Source organism: Colobus angolensis, unplaced genomic scaffold (assembly GCF_000951035.1).
Source record: "Colobus angolensis palliatus isolate OR3802 unplaced genomic scaffold, Cang.pa_1.0 Scaffold101, whole genome shotgun sequence".
Taxonomy (NCBI): Eukaryota; Metazoa; Chordata; class Mammalia; order Primates; family Cercopithecidae; genus Colobus; species Colobus angolensis.
In genome coordinates, this window is record NW_012111031.1 from 3,223,849 (window position 1) to 3,245,903 (window position 22,055).

General features: G+C 34.6%; 1 protein-coding gene across 2 annotated transcripts in view; it reads right to left on the reverse strand.

Annotated features, from left to right (window-relative positions):
* FNDC3A (fibronectin type III domain containing 3A) overlaps positions 1-22,055 on the reverse strand; it is a 216,032-nt gene that overhangs the window by 185,535 nt on the left and 8,442 nt on the right. For both annotated transcript variants that reach the window (XM_011939495.1, XM_011939501.1), the window contains exon 2: positions 220-357. In XM_011939495.1, the coding sequence (XP_011794885.1) occupies positions 220-318 (99 nt within the window). In that variant the 5' untranslated portion in view covers positions 319-357. The remainder of the gene's footprint in view (positions 1-219; positions 358-22,055) is intronic.

Sequence of the window (22,055 nt, forward strand, 5' to 3'; positions counted from 1 at the left end):
AAAAAAAAAAAAAAAAAGAAATCTGACCATTAATTCACAAGACATTTTAGAAGAGACTTCAAAAACAGTCTCATTATGTTTATCATCTTATAAAACTGAACAACATTTTGAACTGGGAATTTAAAACACGAATTAACAGGAACTCACTATTGTGATTTGTTTTAAATTTTGCATAAATATATGTGTATTCAACATAAATAAATATTTCAGTTTTCTTACCTGTTGTGTTCCATCTGCACTTACAATAGGGGCAGACAAAAGAGAAATATCACTACTTAAGATCTGAGTTGTATCCAGTAGTGGTGGATGTTCTGCCATTATCAATAAGACATTAATATACTGAATAACGCTCCAACTCTGAAAAACAAACATATATAGTCATTTGTAAGTACATCCTTAAAATATAGTAAAACATTGTACATTCAAGATGTTTCATTTTTTAACCTAAAAAGATATTCTTGTCAAAAGAAATTCTAGACTACTCTGTTGACTACTTTTTTTCCAATCAATAAGTCATTTAAGGAAATACATTTCTTACAATTCAAATTACTTTGTTTGTCAAAGTAGTCAGTAAGTTTATATATTAAAGAGAATATCAGCAGGCTCTATTTAAATTCTATGTCTGTCTCTCCACCCCTTCCATCTCTATATAATATTTTATTTAATTTAACCACCACTACTTAATCTAAACACTGGGATAGGCACTAAAATACAGTGATTCAGTGAGGCAACTGTCACTAATTTTTTTCTATGGGCAGACAAGGTAATTATGAAGACTGAATCCCCCTCATCACCCTATCTGTCTCTAGGAGCAACACAAGAATAATAATGATTTTTCACTGATTCCTCAGACAAAACACAATGGTAGAAAAATCTGCTCAGGATTATTGAAGAACCTTCAAGTTTGAAGTTTCAAGCTCTTATATTATTTATTTTGGTTGTATTACTCTTTTCTAAGTGATACCTATTTACAATAAATCAGTAATTTCAATGAAAAAACATATACATTTAGAAATCTTTAACTGTACAGACAGTACCACATACAAAAATAAAAGTAAAAGATAATGTAAGCAATATTAGTCTATCATATACAAAGTTAACTAATAAAACATCAGCAAATTACATTTCAAGATGAGCAAATTGAGTATAATAATAAATACACTGAATCTATATTGAAAATTTAAATAAACATTTTGGAATGTTTACAGCATTCTACAATTCAGTAGTGTCAAGAGGGTTAACTTTTATAAGAGATTAAATTCATGTTATTTATTTAAAATCCTGAATCTGCCGAACCTCACAAGTTGATTTAGCTTGAAAATAATTTTTCATGTAGATATACAACAACTACTATAATGTCTTAAAAATTATTCAGTATAGGTATCTACTTAAAGATTTCATAATTAATACCACAATAATATAAAATGTGTTATTTTATATTATTTAACTGTCTCATGAAAATGCATATTCTTTAAACATGTTTATATATAAACTAATGCAAATCTAACTTCTGGCATAACCTGTATTCCTATATTACTTAAAGTCCAATAAAATCACTAAGTACTTTAAATCTTGTCTAATAATGTTGTTCTGTGGAATATACAAAGAATTATGAGAAACAATAAATGTATTATTTCTCCCACTTGCATATCACAACAGTTAGTGTAAGAAACATTTCCAAGAAGCTAATTTGGGATTAACAAGAGAGATTTTGTAGGCAATTCAATTTTCTTAATAAATTTTAAAAAATAAAAACCACTGAGCCATTTAAATTCTGTCATTTTATTCTATTTGCAATATTCTATACACTAGGTTCAGCTAAAACTGCAGGCCGCCATTATTATTTTAATTTTAGAATGTAACAATGAAGATATAACCAAAGTTTTGTTTCAAGAGATGGACTGGTAGTTTTACAAATAGAAATACAGATTTTCTTTTGAATCTTCAACTTAATTCCAATACTAGTGCTATTAGAGACTGGGTATAGAGCCACATGCTATATTTCAATATTTACCATTCCATTTAAGTCATTACCTTTTTAAAATTTTCAACACATTGGTCAATTTGCCTAAGGTATTGTCTTTCATTTTAGTCTTTTTAAAACTAGAACACACTAAAGTTTCATTTATAAATTGGTTTATTGTATGGCCATATCTATCACACCCAAAGTAGTTGGTTTTATTTAAGCTTGCAAATTCAAAACTTTTACCCTGCAACTCAAATGCTGGCATTTAGAAACCAGACATTCCTTTCATTCCTTCTGTAGAGAATACTGTCAGTTTCTTCCTTCAATAAATTACTTCTAATTTTGTTACTACTCACTTTCTACATTCTAGTCTTATCTTGTGACCTCAAACAGCCTCTTAGTTTTAGTTATACACTAATTTTTATTTTTTATAATGTAATATTTGATGTATTTTTTTAAAAGAATAGAAATAACTTACAGCATGTGTTAACGTCCACAGAGTAAATACTTCCCTGCCACAGCCCACTTCAAACTACCAATGATTTTAAACTGACCTGCAAATTCCTGAATTTTAACAACCAACTTTTGTACACAAGTTAAGATAGCTCCAGCATATCACTGTTGATATGTCAACATTTATTTATGTAGCAATAATGTGAAATATTAATGTTTGGATCAGTGTCGCATGTGGAATCTTGCAAAATACATAAATAAACATTTGCAGACTCTGGGTGAAAAAAACCTGGATATCTTCGTACTATTCTTGCAACTTTTTTTTTTGTAAGTCTAATATTTTAATTAGTGTCAAATTAAACAATGTTGTTTTAAATGTAAAAGAGGTTGCAGATCTGAACATACAAGGTTTAACCAAAGAAAAGGTCCTAAAAGATAACGCAGAAGAATATCTTCACATAACCTTGGGACAGAGAAAGATTTCTTAAACAAGATATAAAATATATTTCTTAAAACATAAAGAAAAAACAATATATTGGATTTCATTAGAATTAACTGTAATTTCTTTTAAAAAGCTTTAAGAGAATGAAAAGGTAAATCACAAACTGAAAAAAGATATTTACAACATATACAACTAACAAAGAGTATACATTTTGAATATATACCAGCCTCCTACAAATTATTTTTTAAAAAAGATAGAAAAATAATAAGAGACTTGAATCGACTCTCCACAAAAGCAGAAATGTGGCTGGGTGCAGTGGTTCATGTCTGTAATCCCAGGACTTTGGGAGGCTGAGGTAGGCAGATCACTTGAGGTCAGGAGATCAAGATCAGCATGGCCAACATGGTGAAACCCTGTCTCTACTAAACATAAAAAACTTAACTGAGTGTGGTGGCAAGTGCCTGTAATTCCAGCTACTCGGGAGGCTGAGGCAGGAGAATCACTTGAACCTGGGAGGTGGAGGTTGCAGTGAGCCGAGATCATGCCACTGCACTCCAGCCCGGGCGATAGAGCGAGACCCTGTCTCAAAAATAAAAAAAGTGGAAATGCAAGAGGCCAATAAAATGAAATGAAAAAGACTATCAAGTGATAATGAAGTTATGGAGGCAAACTCATATGGAACAGAAATGAAAATTCGTAAAATCACTTAGGAAAAGTTTGACATTATTTACTAAGGTTGAACATATTCATCCTCTATGACCCAGGTATGATCCAGCTATTAGATTCCTGGTAGATACAAGAAGGCTCATAGGAGCCATTACTTGTTAATAGTCCTATAGGTCCTCTGTAAATAAACTGTGGCTGTTTCATTCAATGGACTATATGCAACAATAAAAATTAATGAACTAGTGATACAGGAAACAACGTGGATACAGGAAACAACGTGGATAAATCTCACAAACACAACATTCATGAAAAACACACAGAAGAATACAGGCTGCACAATTTTATTTACAGGAGGTTGAAAAACAGAAAAAAACAATTTATGGTATTAAGAGTCAGGACAGTGGTTGCCTTTGACAAGGAAGAAACGATGGGAACACGGGCAAGGCATGAAGGCAGTTCCTTGGGTGATGGTACTACTATGTCTGGACCTGGGGGGCTGTTATGTGATGATTACCATTAAGTTATTCACTAAGCTGTATACTGATCATATATGCACTTCTTTATGTATATATCCTTCAAAAAATTATTTTTAAAGGTTAAAGTTACCACATGATCATCTCAACTGATGTAGAAAAAGCATTTGACAAATTCAACACCCTTTCATAATAAAAAACTCAATAAACTAATAGTAGAAGAAATATACCTCAACAAAATAAAGGCCGTATATGAAAAACCTACAGGAAAGATCACACTCACTGGTGGAAGACTGGAAGTTTTTCCTTTAAGATAGGAAAAGGCAAGGATGCTCACTTTTGCTATTTCTATTCAACACAGTACTGGAAGTTCTACCCAGGGCAACTGAGCAAGAAAAAGAAATAAAAGGCATCTAAACTGGACAGAAGAAATAAAATTACCTCTATTCACAGATAATATAATCTTACAGGCAGAAAACCCTAAAGATTACACACACACACAAAAAAAACTGTTAGAACTAATAAGTGAATTCAGCAAAGTTGCAGAATACAAAATCAACACATAAAAATCCATTGTTTGTATATATAACAATGAAAATTTGAAAAAGAAATTTAAAAAATTCCATTTACAATAGCAACCAAAAGAATAAAATACTTAGGAATAAACCTAATCAAGGAGGTGAAAGCCATACACTGAAAACTACAAAACACTGCTGAAAGAAATTAAAAACACAAATGCAGAAAACACCCACGTTCACAAAGTGAAAGATTTCATATTGTTAAGATGTCCATACTATCCAAAGCAATCTGCAGATTCCATGCAATCCCTATCAAAATCCCAATAGCTTATTTTGTAGGAAAAGAAAAATCCATTCTAAAATTCTAGTATCTCAGGGGATCCCAAATAGCCAAAACAATTTTGAAGGAAAACAAACTTGAAGGACTCACACTTCCTGATTTCAAAACATATTACAAAGCCATAGGAATCAAAACAGTGTGGTACTGGCATAAAGGAAGACAATAGACTAGTGAAATAGAATAGAGAGCCTAGAAATAAATCCTTAGCATATATGACCAAATAATCTTCAATAAGGGTGCCAAGATCATTCAATGAGGAAAGGACAGTCTCTTCAACAAATGATGTATGAAAAACTAGATAGCCACATGCAAAAGAATGAATTTGGATTATATTACACTATATACAAAAATTAACTCAAAATGGATTAAAGATCCAAATGTAAGAACCAAACTGTAGAACTTCTAGAAGAAAACACAGGGAAAAGCTTCATGACTTTGGATTTGGCAATTGTTTCTTGGATATGATGGCAAAAGCACACGTAACAAAGGCAAAAACAGACAAATGGGACTTAAACTTAGAAACTTTTGTGCATCAGAAGACACAATCAACAGAGTAAAGAAGTATTCTATGGAATGGGAGAAAACATTTACAAACTGTCTTAACTTGGTCTGCTACTTAAAAAAAAAAAAAAAAAAAAACTGAAACAACAGACATTTATTGGTCACACTTCTGGAGGTTGGGAATTTTAAGATCTAGGTGCTGGCAGATTTGGTTCTTTGTAAGAATCCTCCTCCTGGCTTTCAGATGGCTATCTTCTGGCTGTTGCCTCACATGAGGGAGAAAGGACACTCTTGGGTCTCTCACTCTTCTTATACAAGAACACTAATCACATCATGGGAGCTTCACCCTCATGAACTCATCTAAGCCTAACTATTTTCAGTAATTACCTCCCCAAATCTCCACCTCTTAATACTATCATTTTGGGGGTTAGGGGTTCAACATATGAATTCCGGAGAGACACTAATATTCAGTCTTTAATATTCGGCCCCTGACCTTCCAAAATTCATGTCATTTTCATTCTATCCCAACAGCCCCCAAAGTCTTAACTCATTGAAGTATCAACTCTAAAGTCCAAAGTCTCATCTAAGTATCACCTAAATCAGATATGGGTGAAGGTAGAGGTACAATTCGTCCTAAGGCAAAATTCCTTTCCAGCTTTTGTGAAACCAGATATGTTACATATTTGCAAAAGACAATGGTGGGACAGGCACAGCACAGACATTCCCACTCCAAAAGGGATAAATCAGAAGAAAGAAAGGGGTGGAATGTCCCAAGCAAGTCCAAAACCTACCAAGGCAAATACCGTTAGATCTTAAGGCTTGAGAATCATCATCTTTGATTCAATGCTCTACTTTCCATATCCACTGGAGTAATGGTCCTGCCTTCCAGACACTGAAATGGCAGCATCACTCCCATGGCTCAGTGAGGTGACCTGTCCCTTCTGCTTGGTGGAGCCCTGACCATGCAGCACTCTCACAGGGACCTTCCCATGAGGCTCTGCTGTGGGGCAGTCCTGCCCTTTAAAGCTGAGGTGGAAGGAGCCTCGCCCTATGGGCCCATGCACTTTGGATCTGTAGTGGGAGTAGTAGCCCTGATGACTCTGAATTGCCTTTGGAGTCCTTCTCCCTTTTCTGAAATGATCATGCATGTTCACAGCCTTCCTTCATTCTATCCCATGTTCTCTATTTCCTTTAATCTCAGCTGGCAGTGTTTCTAATATAATTCCGTCTCTATTCCTGGCTTCAGTTAAGATGGCTGATTAGGTCCATGGTTTACACCCACACTAATCTCCTTAGCAAATGGTCAGCCAGCCACACCTTTGATGTTCTCTTCCAAATGTTCTTTCGCATTTCTGTAATATGGAGATGCTGAGAATTTTCCAGATCTTTAAGTTCTGGTGCCTTATTGCTTAATAATTCTTTATTCAATTAATTTCTCTCTTTTTACATTTTACTATAGGTTGACTATCCCTTATCCAAAATGCTTGGGACCAAACTCATAATGAAATACCTCAGGGATGAAACTCAAGTCTAAACATGAAATTCACTTATGTTTTATATACATCCTACATAGAAGGTAATTTTACATAATATTTTAAATAATTTTGTGCATGAAACAAAGCTTTGATTATTTTAACTGCAACCCATCACATGATGGGATTTTCCACTTGTGGCATCATGTCAAAGCTCAGAAAGTTTTAGATTTTTGATATTTTGGATTTTTAAATTAGGGATGCTCAACCTGAATAAGCAGTGAAGAGCAATCAAATTGCTCCTTCAACACTTGGCTTAGAAATCTCTTTACCTAAATACCCAATTTAATAGTTCACAAGTTCTCCCTTTTAGAAAACACTGGAACATAAACACAATTCAGTCAAATTGTTTGCCACTTTATTACAAGAATTGCCTTTTCTCCATTGTGCAAAACATGCTCCTCATTTCCATCCAAGACCTCATCAGAATGGCCTATCACCCATGTTTCAAACAACATTCTGTTCATGATTATTTGTGTCCTCCTTGAAGATGGAGGCTTTCTCTCCAGCTCTCCTCTTTTCTCTATGAGCCCTCACTGGAATTGCCCCTAGCAGTCTGGTTGCAGCAATCTCGGCTTTTTTTTTTTTTTTTTTTTTAATGGACACACCTCAAAACCTTTCCAGCCTCTACCCATTATACAGTTCCAAAGCTACTTCCACATTTTTAGGTACCTGTTATAGCAATCCCCTATTTCTTAGTACCAATTACTGTCTTAATCAACTTAGGCTACCATAGCAAAATAACAGTCTGGGTGCTTTAAACAACAGACATAATTTTTAACAGTTATGGAGGCAAAGATGTCCAAGATCAGGGTGCTAGCATGGTTGGCTTTTTGGTAAGAGCCCTCTTTCTGGCTCTCAGATGGCTACCTTCTCCTTTTGTCCTCAAGGCAGAGAGCATGCGAGCTCAGGTCTCTTCTTCGTCTTATAAAGGACACTAATCTGATCATGGGGACCCCATGCTCATGATCTCATCTAAGCCAAATTATCTCCAAAGGCCCCACCTCCACATACTGTCACATTGGTGGTTAGGGCTCAATGTATGAATTTTGGGAGGTATACATTCAGTTCATAACACTATTAGATGCTTTCTCACTCAGTCAGGGACATAATTCTGAATCTGTTGTTTCCTTACACATGTATTCTGCTAGTTTTCTTCCTTAACCTTATTATTTGTATCTGTTAATTCACCTAGATTTGTTATATACATGATGACAACAGCTTAGACCTAGAAACTAAGGTAGATATCTTACAAGAATAAGCTTGGTCTGGGGTTTGAAACTTCAGTTCTTTTTGTCTACAAAGCATGTGGGAAAATGCAAAGCGGGATTACATCTTGGATTACAGCAATAGCATAACTGAAGTGCTGATAGGAAAAATCTGTACATTTAGATTGAGACATCCAATGTCTTTTTTTCTTGAGACAGAGTCTCGCTCTTGTTACCCAGGCTGGTGGGCGGTGGTGCGATCTTGGCTCACTGAAACCTCTGCCTCCTGGGTTCAAGCAATTCTCCTGTCTCTCTCTCCCAAGTAGCTGCGATTACAGGCACCTAACACTACGCCCAGCTAATTTTTTGTTTTTAATAGAGATGGGGTTTCACTATCTCTCAAACTCCTGACCTCAAATGATCCGCCCATCTAGGCCTGCCAAAGTGCTGGGATTACAGGTGTGAGCCACCACGCCCTGCTGAAATCCAATGTCTTTTGATGCGGTTTTCTGATGTGTCTGATTCAAACTAAAAACTATAGGTCTCCAGAGCCATTTGTGAAACCACAAGACTATCATATGCAGTTGTTCCTTGGTTTCTACAGAGGACTGGTGCCAGGATCCCCAAAGATTCCAAAATCCACAAAACCTTAAGCTCCTTATATAAATGGTGTAGTATTTGCATATAACCTATGCACATTCTTCTGTATACTTTAAATCATCTCTATATGACTTATAATACCTAATATAATATAAATGCTATATAAATAGTGATACTGTATTGTTCAGGGAATAATGAAAAGGTCTGTACTTATTTAGTACAGATGGAACAATCCATTTTTTTCCAAATATTTTCGATCCATGGTTGCTTGACTCCGTGGATGTGAAACTCCCAGAAATGGAAGGCTGACTACACTCCAAGGAATTTTAGTCATTTAACTCTAGAATTTAGGAGTTTTTAAAAATACACATATGAACAAAATGTTACATAAAAATATTAGAATTACAGTAGCAATTGTATCAAGATGGTGAGATTATGTAACCATTTTTCTCTATTTCTCAAGGCTTTTTCTTGTAATATGAATATGGTTCATACCACCATCAAAATTTTGATTTAAAAATTAATAGTCTTGAAGAGCCATAGGCAACCACACATATTTGGCTTCTCAACCATCTAAGCACCCTTTCAGGATAATTTAAATAAATTTTGCTAGAACTTGAACTTTATCCAGATTACTAATTTATCTCATGAACTGATATCCTAAAGTGTATTTTTCCAATGTAGACTTCTATTTCATTTTTAACGTTTGGATTTTTTTATCTTCTAAACTTGACTACAGTAGACTAAAAATAAGGTATTTGAAATTACCTGTGGTGGAATTTCCTGAGATGAAAGTCATGGGAGTCACTCTGCAAAATTATCTTATCATTTCTTATCAGAAACCTAAAACAAGTATTTCATAGATTGTATTTAACAATAAGAACAGGATATTAGGTTATTTTATATTTTGGCCAAAACTAATTAATTCTTTGAATTACCCTCTTTGATGTCAACTGTACTGCAGAAAAATGGCTCTTAAAAATATAATTACATGCATTACTTCAGTTCACCTTAAATTTCCATATGTTAATGTGAAATTTTATGAAGACATAATAGGCAATCTTGCTTTTTTCTTCTATATTTATAAAAGAAATGTATATTGGTAGAGAAAGAAAGAAGGGAGGAGTATGGTAAGAAGACAGTGCCATCAATCATTTTCAATGACTGATATTAAATTTTTAAAAAGACATTTTATAATTCAAAAGATTTATGCTTAATCCAGTTCCTTGCTTTTCTTTCTCTCCCCCATGCTCACTTTTTTCATTTCTTTGGATATTGGAAGTATAAAACAGTACATTTGGTACAAAAAAAGGCTACAACTAAGAGTGTTATGCTAAAAAAAAAATAAAAAAGGCAGTCCTCAATCAAGAAATAGGCTGCTTTGCAGTATTCTGTTAGAAATCAGATATATCTGATAATTTAATGAAAGAAACAAATAAAAAGGCCTTTGACCCTTACAGTGGCTCATGACTGTAATCTCAGCACTTTGAGAAGTTGAAGCAGGAGGACCACTTGAGCCCAGGAGTTTGAGACCAGCCTGGGCAACATATTGAGAATTTATTATTGTTATTATTATTATTTGTTTCAAAGTCAGATATAATTGGAAAATATTTTCTCACTGAAACACTGTAATAAGTGATAATTTCGCTCTCAGATCATGCTGTAAGAGTTAAATTTAACCTACATCTTTCTTAAAACCTTGAATTGTGGAAAATCTCAAACATACACCAATGTAAACATAATAGTATAATGAACCCCATGTACTCATCACCCAGCTTTAACTCATGACCAGTCTAGTTTCATCTATACCCCACTTCCTGTCTTGTAGTATTATGAAACACAACTAGGACATTCCAAAATTTCATTTGCAAATATTTCAATATGTATCTCTGAAAGATAGGAACTCCTTTCTAAAACATAATTACAAAACCATTACCATACATACACTTTAACAATTCCTTAAATCATCAAATATGCAGTCAGTGTTCAAATTTTGCATTGTCTTGTTAATTTTTATTAAAACTTGATTGAATCAGGATTTGTATTAGATGTGCACACTACTATTTGCTATGTCTTTAAAAACCTCTTTTAGCTGGGCGCGGTGGCTCAAGCCTGTAATCCCAGCACTTTGGGAGGCCGAGACGGGCGGATCACGAGGTCAGGAGATCGAGATCATCCTGGCTAACACGGTGAAACCCCATCTCTACTAAAAATACAAAAAACTAGCTGGGCGAGGTGGCAGGCGCCTGTAGTCCCAGCTACTCAGGAGGCTGAGGCAGGAGAATGGCGTAAACCCGGGAGGCGGAGCTTGCAGTGAGCTGAGATCTGGCCACTGCACTCCAGTCCGGGCCACAGAGCGAGACTCCGCCTTAAAAAAAAAAAAAAAAAAACCTCTTTTAATCTAAGTACTATCCATTTGATTGTCATGACTTTAATGTTTTAAAAGTAATTTTTTTATTTCTGAAGACCACATTAGTCTATTTTTTATTTATGAAAAAATCAATAATTTGCATCTGTCCTTAAAAGTGACTTTAACTAGATCATATAGAGCTGATGAATCTTTTCATCTGGATATATCAAGAGATAATCAATGGAGGTAATTTAAAGAACATCAGCAAGATCACACTTTAATAACCAATTTTAATTTGATTAGAAAAATCTCAAATAGCCAATTTCTAAGATTAACAAATGTATTATCAATCTAGTGAAACACAGTTTTCTATATCTTTATTCTTAATTGCTGTTAAGATATTAAAACTTCATTACTATCTACCATTATTTTGCCTAAGAGCACATTCCGGGCACATTTCACTCTCTTGATCAAAAATGTTAAAAGGAGTCAAGGAAGGATTTCACATTATGAGAATTTTTTCAACCTACAGAAAAGCTGAAATAACTGAACAGTAAACACCCATATACTTGTCACCTAGTTTCTAAAATTGACAGGTTTTAATTGCATATATTCCTCTAGTGATCTTTTTTTAACGCACTTCAAAGTAGCAGACATTGGTATACTTCACCCCTAAACACTTCTGCATGTGACTAGCATTCAAAATTTTAGTTCCTTAAAACAAAAGTTCATGTATGATAAAATGTACGAATCTTCATTAAAATTTTTTTTGCCAAATTCCTTTCACCAGAAATGTACAAATCTTAAGTGTGCTATCATATGAGATTTTTAAAAATGAAACTACTATAAGTATCTAAGAATCTAAAGTCCTATTGTTGCTCTAAGATCACAGCTTTCAAATCCTGGTATGTATCAGAATCACCCACAGGGATTATTAAAACAGATTCCTGGGCCACACACACAGAGTTTCTGATTCAACAGGTATGTGGTGGGGCCCAGTCAACCACATTTCTAGTAAGTTCCCAGGTTAGGCTGATGCTGCTAGTCTTTGGACAACACAAATCTAAGACTAAATAAATTTTTACATTAAGTACTAACTGATAATAAGGATGTAAAGTTGGTAACAATGTAAGGTGTATACCTCATTCTGGAAAGCCTCATCCCAGATGTGAATACATTATCCTTCAACTAGAAACAGATGAAAATACTGACCTAAGGATAAGAAAGTATTTGTAAAGGAATCAAGTTTAATGAAGAATTTTTAATTGCCTTTGGATATTACGGTCAAATCGATATACTAGGAGAGTATGATATACTATCCTCAGATTGAAATTGCTATTTCCTGCAGAACAAAGTTGAAACTTTCAACTTTGTTGAAAGTTGAAATGGCAAGAGTAATTAGTTAAATGTATTAAACAAACATGCACCAAGTAGTTGTCATAACTACGTGTTTGGTGCAAAAGTAATTGTGGTTTTTGCCATTACTTTTAATGGTACAAGGGTACTTTTAATTGAAAGCAAGGGCAAAAACCACCATTAGTTTTGCACTAACCTAATACAATGTGTCAACTACTCTTGATTTTTGAAATAGTTTTGCTGAGGTATAACTGACATATATCAAATTGCACGTTTAAAAGTGTACAATTGGATAAATTTTGACACATAAATACACCTGTGAAACTATTACTGTAATTAAGATAATGAACCCACCCATCATCTCTCATATTTTCCTACTATCTGTAAACTGGAGCCTTTGCATTTCCATGAACAATGATGTTGTTTTCATGTGCTTATTTGTCATCCAGGTATATTTTTGGTTGACTATTTGTTTGATTATTTTGTCCATAATACTAGACTGTTTTCTTATTATTGATAGTGCTTTATATATTTTAAATATATTTTGATAGTGCTTTATATATTCTGGATACCCGTCCTTTACTAGATAAGTGATTTACAAATATTTTTTCTCCCAGTCTGTAGCTTGCTTTTATATTCTCTTACCAATGTCTTTTGAAGAGAAGTTTTAAATTATGATAAAGTACAATTTATCGATTTGCCATTTTATAAATGGTGCTTTCAAGGCTATACCTAAGAAATCTTCACCTAATGCAAGGTCACAGAGATTTTCTCCTATGTTTTTTAAAGAAATTTCATAGTTTTAGGCTTTACATTCTTTCTACTTTCTATTAATTTATTGAGAGGGGTATTGAAATCTCTGCTAAAATTGCATATTTATGTACAGACAATCCCCAACTTGTGATGGTTCAACTTACAATTTTTGGACTTTCTGATGGAGCAAAAGAGATACACAGTTAGTAGAAACCATACATAAGTATCCATACAACCATTCGGTTTTCCACTTTTCAGTATTTGATAAATTACAAGGGACATTCAACACTTTATTATAAAATAGGCTTTGTGTTAGATGATTTTGTTCATCAACCATATGATAATACAAGTGTTCTGAGCACATTTAAGATAGGCTAGGCTAAGCTATGATATTCAGTAGATTAGGTGAATTAAATGCATTTTTGATATATTTTAACAAGTTAGGTTTATCGAGACATAACCTCATCATGAATTAAAGACCATCTGTATTTCTCTCTGCAAGTTTCAGCATATATTTAGAAACACTCTCTTTTTTTTTTCTTTTTCCTTTTTTTTGAGACAGGGTTTTTGCTGTGTCACTCAGGCTGGAGTGCAGTGGTGTAAGCATAGCTCACTGCAGCCTCAACCTCCCAAGTTCAAACAATCCTCCCACCTCAGCCTTTCTAGTAGCTGGGACTCCAGGCATGTGCCACCACACCAGCTAATTTTTGTATTTTTTGTAGAGCAGAGTTTCACCACATTGCCCAGGCTGGTCTCGAACTCCTGAACTCAAGTGATTCAACCCCCTCAGCCTCCCAAAGAGCTGGGATTACAAACATGAGCCACTGCCCCCAGGCCAGTTCCTATATTAAATGCATAAATACTTATAACTGTATGCCTTCTTAATTAATCCCTTTATTAATATGAAATAATCCTCTTTATCCCTGGTATGAATTTTTTGTTCTGTAACCTAACTTCCGGTTTAACTTAGTGATTTCAGTTTTCTTTTGGATAGTGTAAGCATGGTATATCTTTTTCCATCCTTTTAACTTACTTAAAGTGGATTTCCTGTAGATGTGAAATATTTGGGTCTTAATTTAAAAAAAAATATTGAATACAACAATCCCTGGCTTTTAATTGTAGTATTTAGGCCATTTATATGTAATGTGATTGTTGATATGATTGGATTTACATCATCATCTTGCTATTTGTTTCAAATGTTCTTTGTCCCTTTTCCCTCTTTATCTGCTTCATTTTTAATTATTTCCTATTATACCATCTCCTCTCTCTTGATTTATAGGCTACAACTCTTGGTTACTTGAGCGGTTTCTTTAAAGTTTATAATACACCTCTTTTACTTATTACTGTATACCTTTAAGTAATATACTACTTCAGGAATATGTATCAGAACCTTTCAATAATAAATCTGCAATTTCTCTGGGATTTTTGCTATTATTATTGCATATTTTACTTTTACATGTTTTAAACCTCACATTGCCATTTTTTTAGGGAGTTGGAGGGGAGGGCAGGGTCTCTATCGCCCAGACTAGAATGCAGTGGTGTGATCTTGGCTCACTGCAATCTCTACCTCCTGGGTTCAAGCGATCCTCCCACCTTAGCCTTCCGAGCAGCTATGACTACAAGCATGTACCACCATGCCTGGCTAATTTTTGTATTTTTTTTTTTTCTGGAGAGACAGGATTTCACCATGTTGCCCAGGCTGCTCTCAAATGCCTGGGCTCAAGCATTCTGCCTGCCTTGGCCTCCCAAAGTGCTGGGATTACAGGCATGAGCTACCACACCTGACAACTGTCATCATTTTTATATTAAACAGTCATTTGTCTTTCAAAGACATTTAAATAATAATTTTTTTTCTAAATCGTATATATTTGCCCAGGTAGTTACCATGTACAGTACTCTGAACTCCTTGTGACCAAGTTTCCATGTGATTTAATTTTCCTTCTGTTTGAAGGACTCTATTTAACATGTCTTTTAGTTCAGAAATGAAAGTGATAAATTATTTCAGCTTTTGTATATTTGAAATATTTATTTTGCCTTTATTTTGGAAGATAGTCTACCTGGGTAAAAAGTCCCAGGTTGACAGTTTTTGCAAAAAAATGTTTTAAAGATATTGCTTCATTGTCTTCTAGCTTACATTGTTTCTAATGACAGATCTGATGTCACCTTTATCTTTGTCCTGGTTTTTCTTTGGCTGCTTTTAAGATTTCTTTCATGGACCGGGCACGGTGTTTCACGCCTGTAATCCCAGCACTTTGGGAAGCGAAGGTGGGCGGATCATGAGGTCAAGAGATCGAGACAATCCTGGCCAACATGGGGAAACCCCATCTCTAATAAAAGTACAAAAATTAGCCAGGAGTGGTGGCTTGCACCTGTAATCCCAGCTACTCGAGAGGCTGAAGCAGGAGAATCACTTGAACCTGGGAGGTGAAGGTTGTAGTGAGCCGAGATAGTGCCACTGCACTCCAGCCTGGTGACAGAGCAACACTTCGCCGCAAAAAAAAAAAAAAAAAAAATTCTCTTTAAGTGATTTGATTATGATGTGTCTTAGTAGAGTTTTATTCATCTTTCTTATGCTTATTGTGCTTATTGGTTTATAGTTTATATCTATTTTGGAAAATGGCCATTATTTCTTCAAATATTTTTTCAGTTATTGTCTCCAAATTCTATTTTCTTTCTTCTGTGCTTCATTTTGGATAGTTTCTATTGCTATATCTTCATGTACACTAATCTTTCCTTTGACAAAGTCTAACATGCTATTAATGTAGTATGTCTTTGACACTTAATTTTAATCTAGACAGTGTCTCTATTTAACATGTTCAATCTTTTTGTTAGCTTCTCTAACAGTCATAACTGTTTTAATAACTATCATCATCAGTATCATTTGAAGGCCAATTTCAAGTGATTTTTCTCAATATGGTTTGTATTTTCCTGCTTCTTTGCAGACTCAGTAAGTTGAACTGAATGTAAGATAATGTCAACTTTATGTTGTTGGCTGTTGGATATTTTTGTATTTCTATAAATAATCTCAAGATTTGTTCTAAGATGTGGCTAAGGGACTAAGACAAAGTTTGATTCTTTAGGACTTGGTTTTACGATGGATTAGGCAAGAACAGAGTTGCATTTAATATGTAATTAATTTTTCCCCACTACTAATGCAAAACCCTCCAGAGTACTCTACTGAATGCCTTGTAAATTATGAGGCTTTCTGTTCTAGCTAGTGGAAACAGGCACTTCTTCTGGCCCTGTGTGAGTTTGGATACTGTTCTATATACAATCTTTTTAGTTGGCTCTTTCTCCAGCCCTGCGTAGTTTCCTTAAATGTATATGTTTATCAGTATTTTGCTGAACACTTAAGGTTTTCATGTCTGATAGCTTTAACTTATAAATTACTACAAGCTTTCTTTGCTTTTCTTTTTGAGACAGTTCTCATTCTCTAAGGTTTTCATGTCTGATAGCTTTAACTTTAACTTACAAATTACTACAAGCTTTTTTTTTTTTTTTTTTTTTGAGACAGGTTCTCACTCTCTCACCCAGGCTGGAGTGCAGTGACACAATCATGGCCCACTGCAGGCTCCTGGGCTTAAGCAATTCTCCCACCTCAGCCTCCAAAGTAGTGGGACTACAGATATGTGCCACCATGCCTGGCTTACTTATTTATTTACTTATTATTTAGTAAAAACAAGGTCTTGCTATGTTGCCAGGCTGGTCTCAAACTCCTGAGATCAGGCAATCCTCCCACCTCAGCCTCCCAAAGTCCTGGGACTATTAGGCATGAGTCAAGCACCTGGCCATACTACAAGCTTTTAAATTATAAATTACTACATTATGGCTTTTATCATTCTCATATGCAATTTAGATTCCGAAGAAGGTTGTTTAACCCTTTAATGTATAATGATACATATCTGCAGTAACAATATTTTTGGCTTTACCTGTTGCTAAAGTAGGTGTATTCATAAACATTCCAATTTGGCTTGGATGTTACATTTCATCAGTGATGTGCTGTTTATGAATTTATGCTTTGGGGTGGAGAGTTCTGCAGGCGACTATCAAGTCCACTTGATCCAGAGCTGAGTTCAAGTCCTTAATATCCTTGTTAATTTTCTGTCTCATTGATTTAATATTGACAGTGGAGTGTTAAAGTCTCCCACTATTACTGGTGGGAGTCTAAGATTCTTCGTAGGTCTCTAAGAACTTGTTTTATAAATCTGGGTGTTCCTGTATTGGGTGTATACATATTTAGAGGAGTTAGCTCTTCTTGTTGCATTGAGCCCTTTACCATTATGTAATGCTCTTCTTTTTCTTTTTTTATCTTTGTTGGTTTAGAGTCTGAAAAACACGGAACGCTTCATGAATTTGTGTGTCATCCTTGCGCAGGGGCCATGCTAATCTCCTCTGCATCGTTCCAATTTTAGCATATGTGCTGCCAAAGCGCGCACAAATTTATGCTATTTAAATAAGTTATAATGTATTTTCGTTTAAGTGCAATAACATTTTTATATATAGGGCAGTGATTATAGCCATAGTTTTGTAATGCAATAGTTCAAACCATATGAAATTGCCACTGAGGTCAAAAACTTTAAAATATCAACAATTTAACCTAATGAATGTATTCATACACTTATAAGGAAATCAATAATTTATACAGATTGTTAGCAACAAATTTACTATAACTTATTTATCTTATTCTTCTCCAATCCCACTGCCACTGGAAAGAAGGAAAGGGTAGTATGGGTAGGATGGATAAGCCTCACTCTTTTATGTCCCTTAAGTGAAGACAGGTTTAAAAGGGAAGGGGGCATTTAGAGCCACCGTCCTTACCCTTCTTAGTCAGATATACTAAATTTAAATTTAATTCAGCATTTAGGAGATACAGCCCCCATTCTCCCACTAAGAAACTATACCTTAATACTAACATGAAAATTCTGTTAAAAACTTCAAAGGAAATCTTGATCAAAAAGATACTTCCAGTCAGGAAACTATGGAAACAAGAGAGAAAGAATTGCTTCCAAGAAACGAACCCCAATCCATTAAAGGACTGATAGTGTGCACACAGATCAGTTTTTCTTTTTTTAAGTAACATCTTCTTAAGTTCCACATATAGCTCTAGGTGTCTAGCATCTTTGGAGCACACAGGCTACCCTTTAGAGCCAAAAGGCAATTATACCTAAGACAATCCTATTTTCACTTCCAAATATTTTATTGTCCTTTTTATAAGTATTATACAAAATTGTAGTTTTTATATTATAGATTGCTAACTTTGCTTTTGTAGAACTTCAAATTCTTAGTTATACCTATCAGTGTGATTTTTGGACTGAAGATTAAACCTGTAGTTTCTGAATATTTTCTGGCCACCGTAATATACTGGTAACTAAATTCACACAGAAAGTTTGAGAGTTCCTGTGTAAAAGCTGCTGTATTACTATAACTTAAACATATTAACATGTTTCCTTCACTAATTCCTCCAAAATAATTTTACCATATCATAATAAAATCAAGAAACATTTATTTCCTATAAGTAGATTTGTCTGCAGAATCCAGTAGTCCTTAAAGTAGTCCTTTCAGAGACGACTAGACTCTTTGTTTATAAATCTACAACTATGCCTTGGTTAAAGAGTGCCTCTAATCATACTTGTCTTCCTTCAACTTCTTTTAAAAAATCTTCCGGGCCAGGCGCAGTGGCTCATGCCTGTAATCCCAGCACTTTGGGAGGCTGAGGTGGGCAGATCACGAGATCATGAGTTCGAGACCAGCCTGACCAACATGGTGAAACCCCATTTCTGCTAAAAACTACAAAAAATTAGACGGGTCTGGTGGCACATGCTTCTAGTGTCAGCTACTCGGGAGGCTGAGGCAGGAGAATCACTTGGACCCGGGAGGCGGAGGTTGCAGTGAGCTGAGATCATGCCACTGCACTACAGCCTGGGTGACGGAGTGAGATGCTATCTCAAAAAAAAAAAAAAAAGCAACTTAGTTCTCTTTACTCTGTCTTCCTCTCAAGCTTCTGATTCCTCTCTTGACCTCTATCATTAACTGTCTTAAAATATTAGGTTCTAATATTAAAGGGGAGGATCAAAATATTCAGAAATATGGGACTTGAAAAAACCACATTCAAAATTATAACTTTATATTAAAAAAGCAGTGTTTTTATAACAGAAACTCTGAAAATAAAAAGCACTTTATTTTGTCTTGGTTGGCAGTTGTGGTTATAGAGGTTAAGAGTCACTGATAGAATTCTCACTTCTTTAACCCACTTTAACACCATTTCAGATCCAACACTATACTGAAATTGCTATTTCTAAAAACACCAATGACTTCAGACACCAACTGGGAAGCTTCTGCAAGTGAAAGGAAGTGCTATTAAAAATTATGCAGGGAAAACTGACATAAATCAAAGCTGTCCACCCAGAAGGAAAGGACCTAATCAGGACCAATCATAACAAAGCCTTGCATGTGTTGTTATGTTTGTTATATCACCAAGGCTGTACTTGCTTATACTTGAAAATATACATACAAACATTGTTTTTAACTCTTTCCTGACCCCTAATCCAGCTTCTATTTCTATGGCTAACAACTGTGGTGTACCCTTCCAGTCTTTTTCTCTGCACTTACTTGTGTATTAGGTTTTCTGGGATTGGTTGTTACATAAGTGAAATCACATACACTGCTTTTGTGTATTGTACTTTTTTGTGTATGAACTGCGTCTTTGTGTATGTATTATATGTATCTTGCCCTTTCATGTAAAATATCTTAAGAAGTACATCTATGTCTATGTTATGTTTTTTCATAAGTATCTAATATTATGGTATAAAGGCACACCATAATTTAACTGTTCTAATGATGACCTTACTACTTCCAGTATCCCTTCATACACTTTCTCCTCTGCATGGAATAATCATGCAATACTCTCTATTAACGTATGATAGCATTTCTATATTACAGACATATAGAAATAAAACTTCTGGTTCAGGAGAATGTACATTTAAAATGGACAGATACTGCCAAATTTTTCTCCTAAAAAGATGAAGCTATTTATATTCAGTTCAATAATATTCCTTCAAAACTTAACAGGTTACCTGTATTTCTACCTCTATAAATTTCCTGCTTACATTCTTTCCCATTTTCCATCAGGTTATCTTTTTCATATTGATTTGTAGTTACAGCTTATATACCTTGAATATTAATTCTGTCTATTACATGTCAAATATTTTATCCCAGTCTATTGCTTGCCTTCCTTTTTAAATGGCATCTAAGTTTGATGTCTCACTTAAAAGCCTTCTCTACTCCAACAGTTTTTTAAATTAACTTTTAAAAGTTTTGTCATTCGAGTTAATGGGTGCAGCACACCAACACGGCACATGTATACATATGTAACAAACCTGTACATTGTGCACACGTACCCTAGAACTTAAAGTATAATAAAAAATAATAATAAACATTTTTTATTTATCAACATTTAGTCCAGCTGGGGCCGGACACAGTGGCTAACGCCTGTAATCCCAGCACTTTGGGAGGCCGAGGCAGGTGGATCACAAGGTCAAGAGATAGAGACCATCTGGCCAATGGTGAAACCCTGTCTCTACTAAAAGTACAAAAATTAGCTGGGCGTGGTGGTGAGCAGCTGTAAGCCCAGCTACTCGGGAGGTTGAGGCAGGAGAATTGCTTGAATCCAGGAGGCAGAGCTTGCAGCGAGCCGAGATCACACCACTGCACTCTAGCCTGGCGACAGAGCGAGACTCAAAAACAAACAACAAACAAACAAAAACAAAAAACAAAACAAAACAAAACCATTTAGTCCACCTGAAACTTAGTTTTGAGAGTGTCATGAAGTGGGTACCCAACTATCTTTACTTCAATTAGACAGATTTACTTCAATTAGATGCTTTATAGACTAGTTCTTCCATTACTCATTCATTTATCATACAATTCTTCTTTACCCTTGGATCTTCTCCTGAATTTATTATTCTATTCCTTTGATCAATATGCCTATTCCTACCCCAAATTCTTATTTTAATACTTGTAATTTTATAATGTTTTGACCTTTGATGGGTATATTCCCATTTATTATACTTTTTTTTGAAATTTACTTGGCCATTCTTGTGCAAGCTCCCTTCTCAAAACTGGAACCATCAGTTTGTCAAGTTCCATTTTTAAAATCCTGTTGAATTTCTGATTAGAACTACATTGACTTGGCAGAATAATTTAGTAAAAGCTGCCATTTTTATAGCATTAAGTTGACACATTCAGGAATATTCTTCCATCCATTCACATCTTTTTGCAGTTTTCTTCACATAGCTTTTATACATTTTAAAATCTTAAGTATTTTACGGTTTAGGCTTCTACTTCTTATTACTCTATTTCATAGTTGGTTATTGTATAAGAAGGCTAATGAATTTTCTAACTTTATTTTATAGCCAGTCAGCTTACTGAAATTCTTTAACTCAAATCATTTTCCATTATCTCGTATTTTTTATTTGTATTTGTATTATATTTATTTGTATTTGTAAGCAGTCACATCAACTCTAAATAATAATAGTGAAACATTTCCCCCCTTTCTTTACAGGTTATTTTTCTTGTTCTTAATGTATTGCCTAAGACTTTTGGACCAACGTCATGTTCCTACCTTTTAATGAAACTACTTCTATTATTACTCTATGACATTTGGTGATGATAGTATCTACTGCAGAGAGATGTTGTAAGGCTTAAGTAAACTTATACATGTAAAGTTTTTTGCAATAGCACCCAGAACATACAAAGTGTTTAATACCTATTAATCATATTATTTACTAAGTGCCTTTTATTTGTCAAGCACAGGGTATGCATGCAGCATTGCAGAGGTTAGCAAACTAAAGCCTGTAGGCCCAATATGGTCTGCTGCCTAGTTTCGTAAATGATGTTTA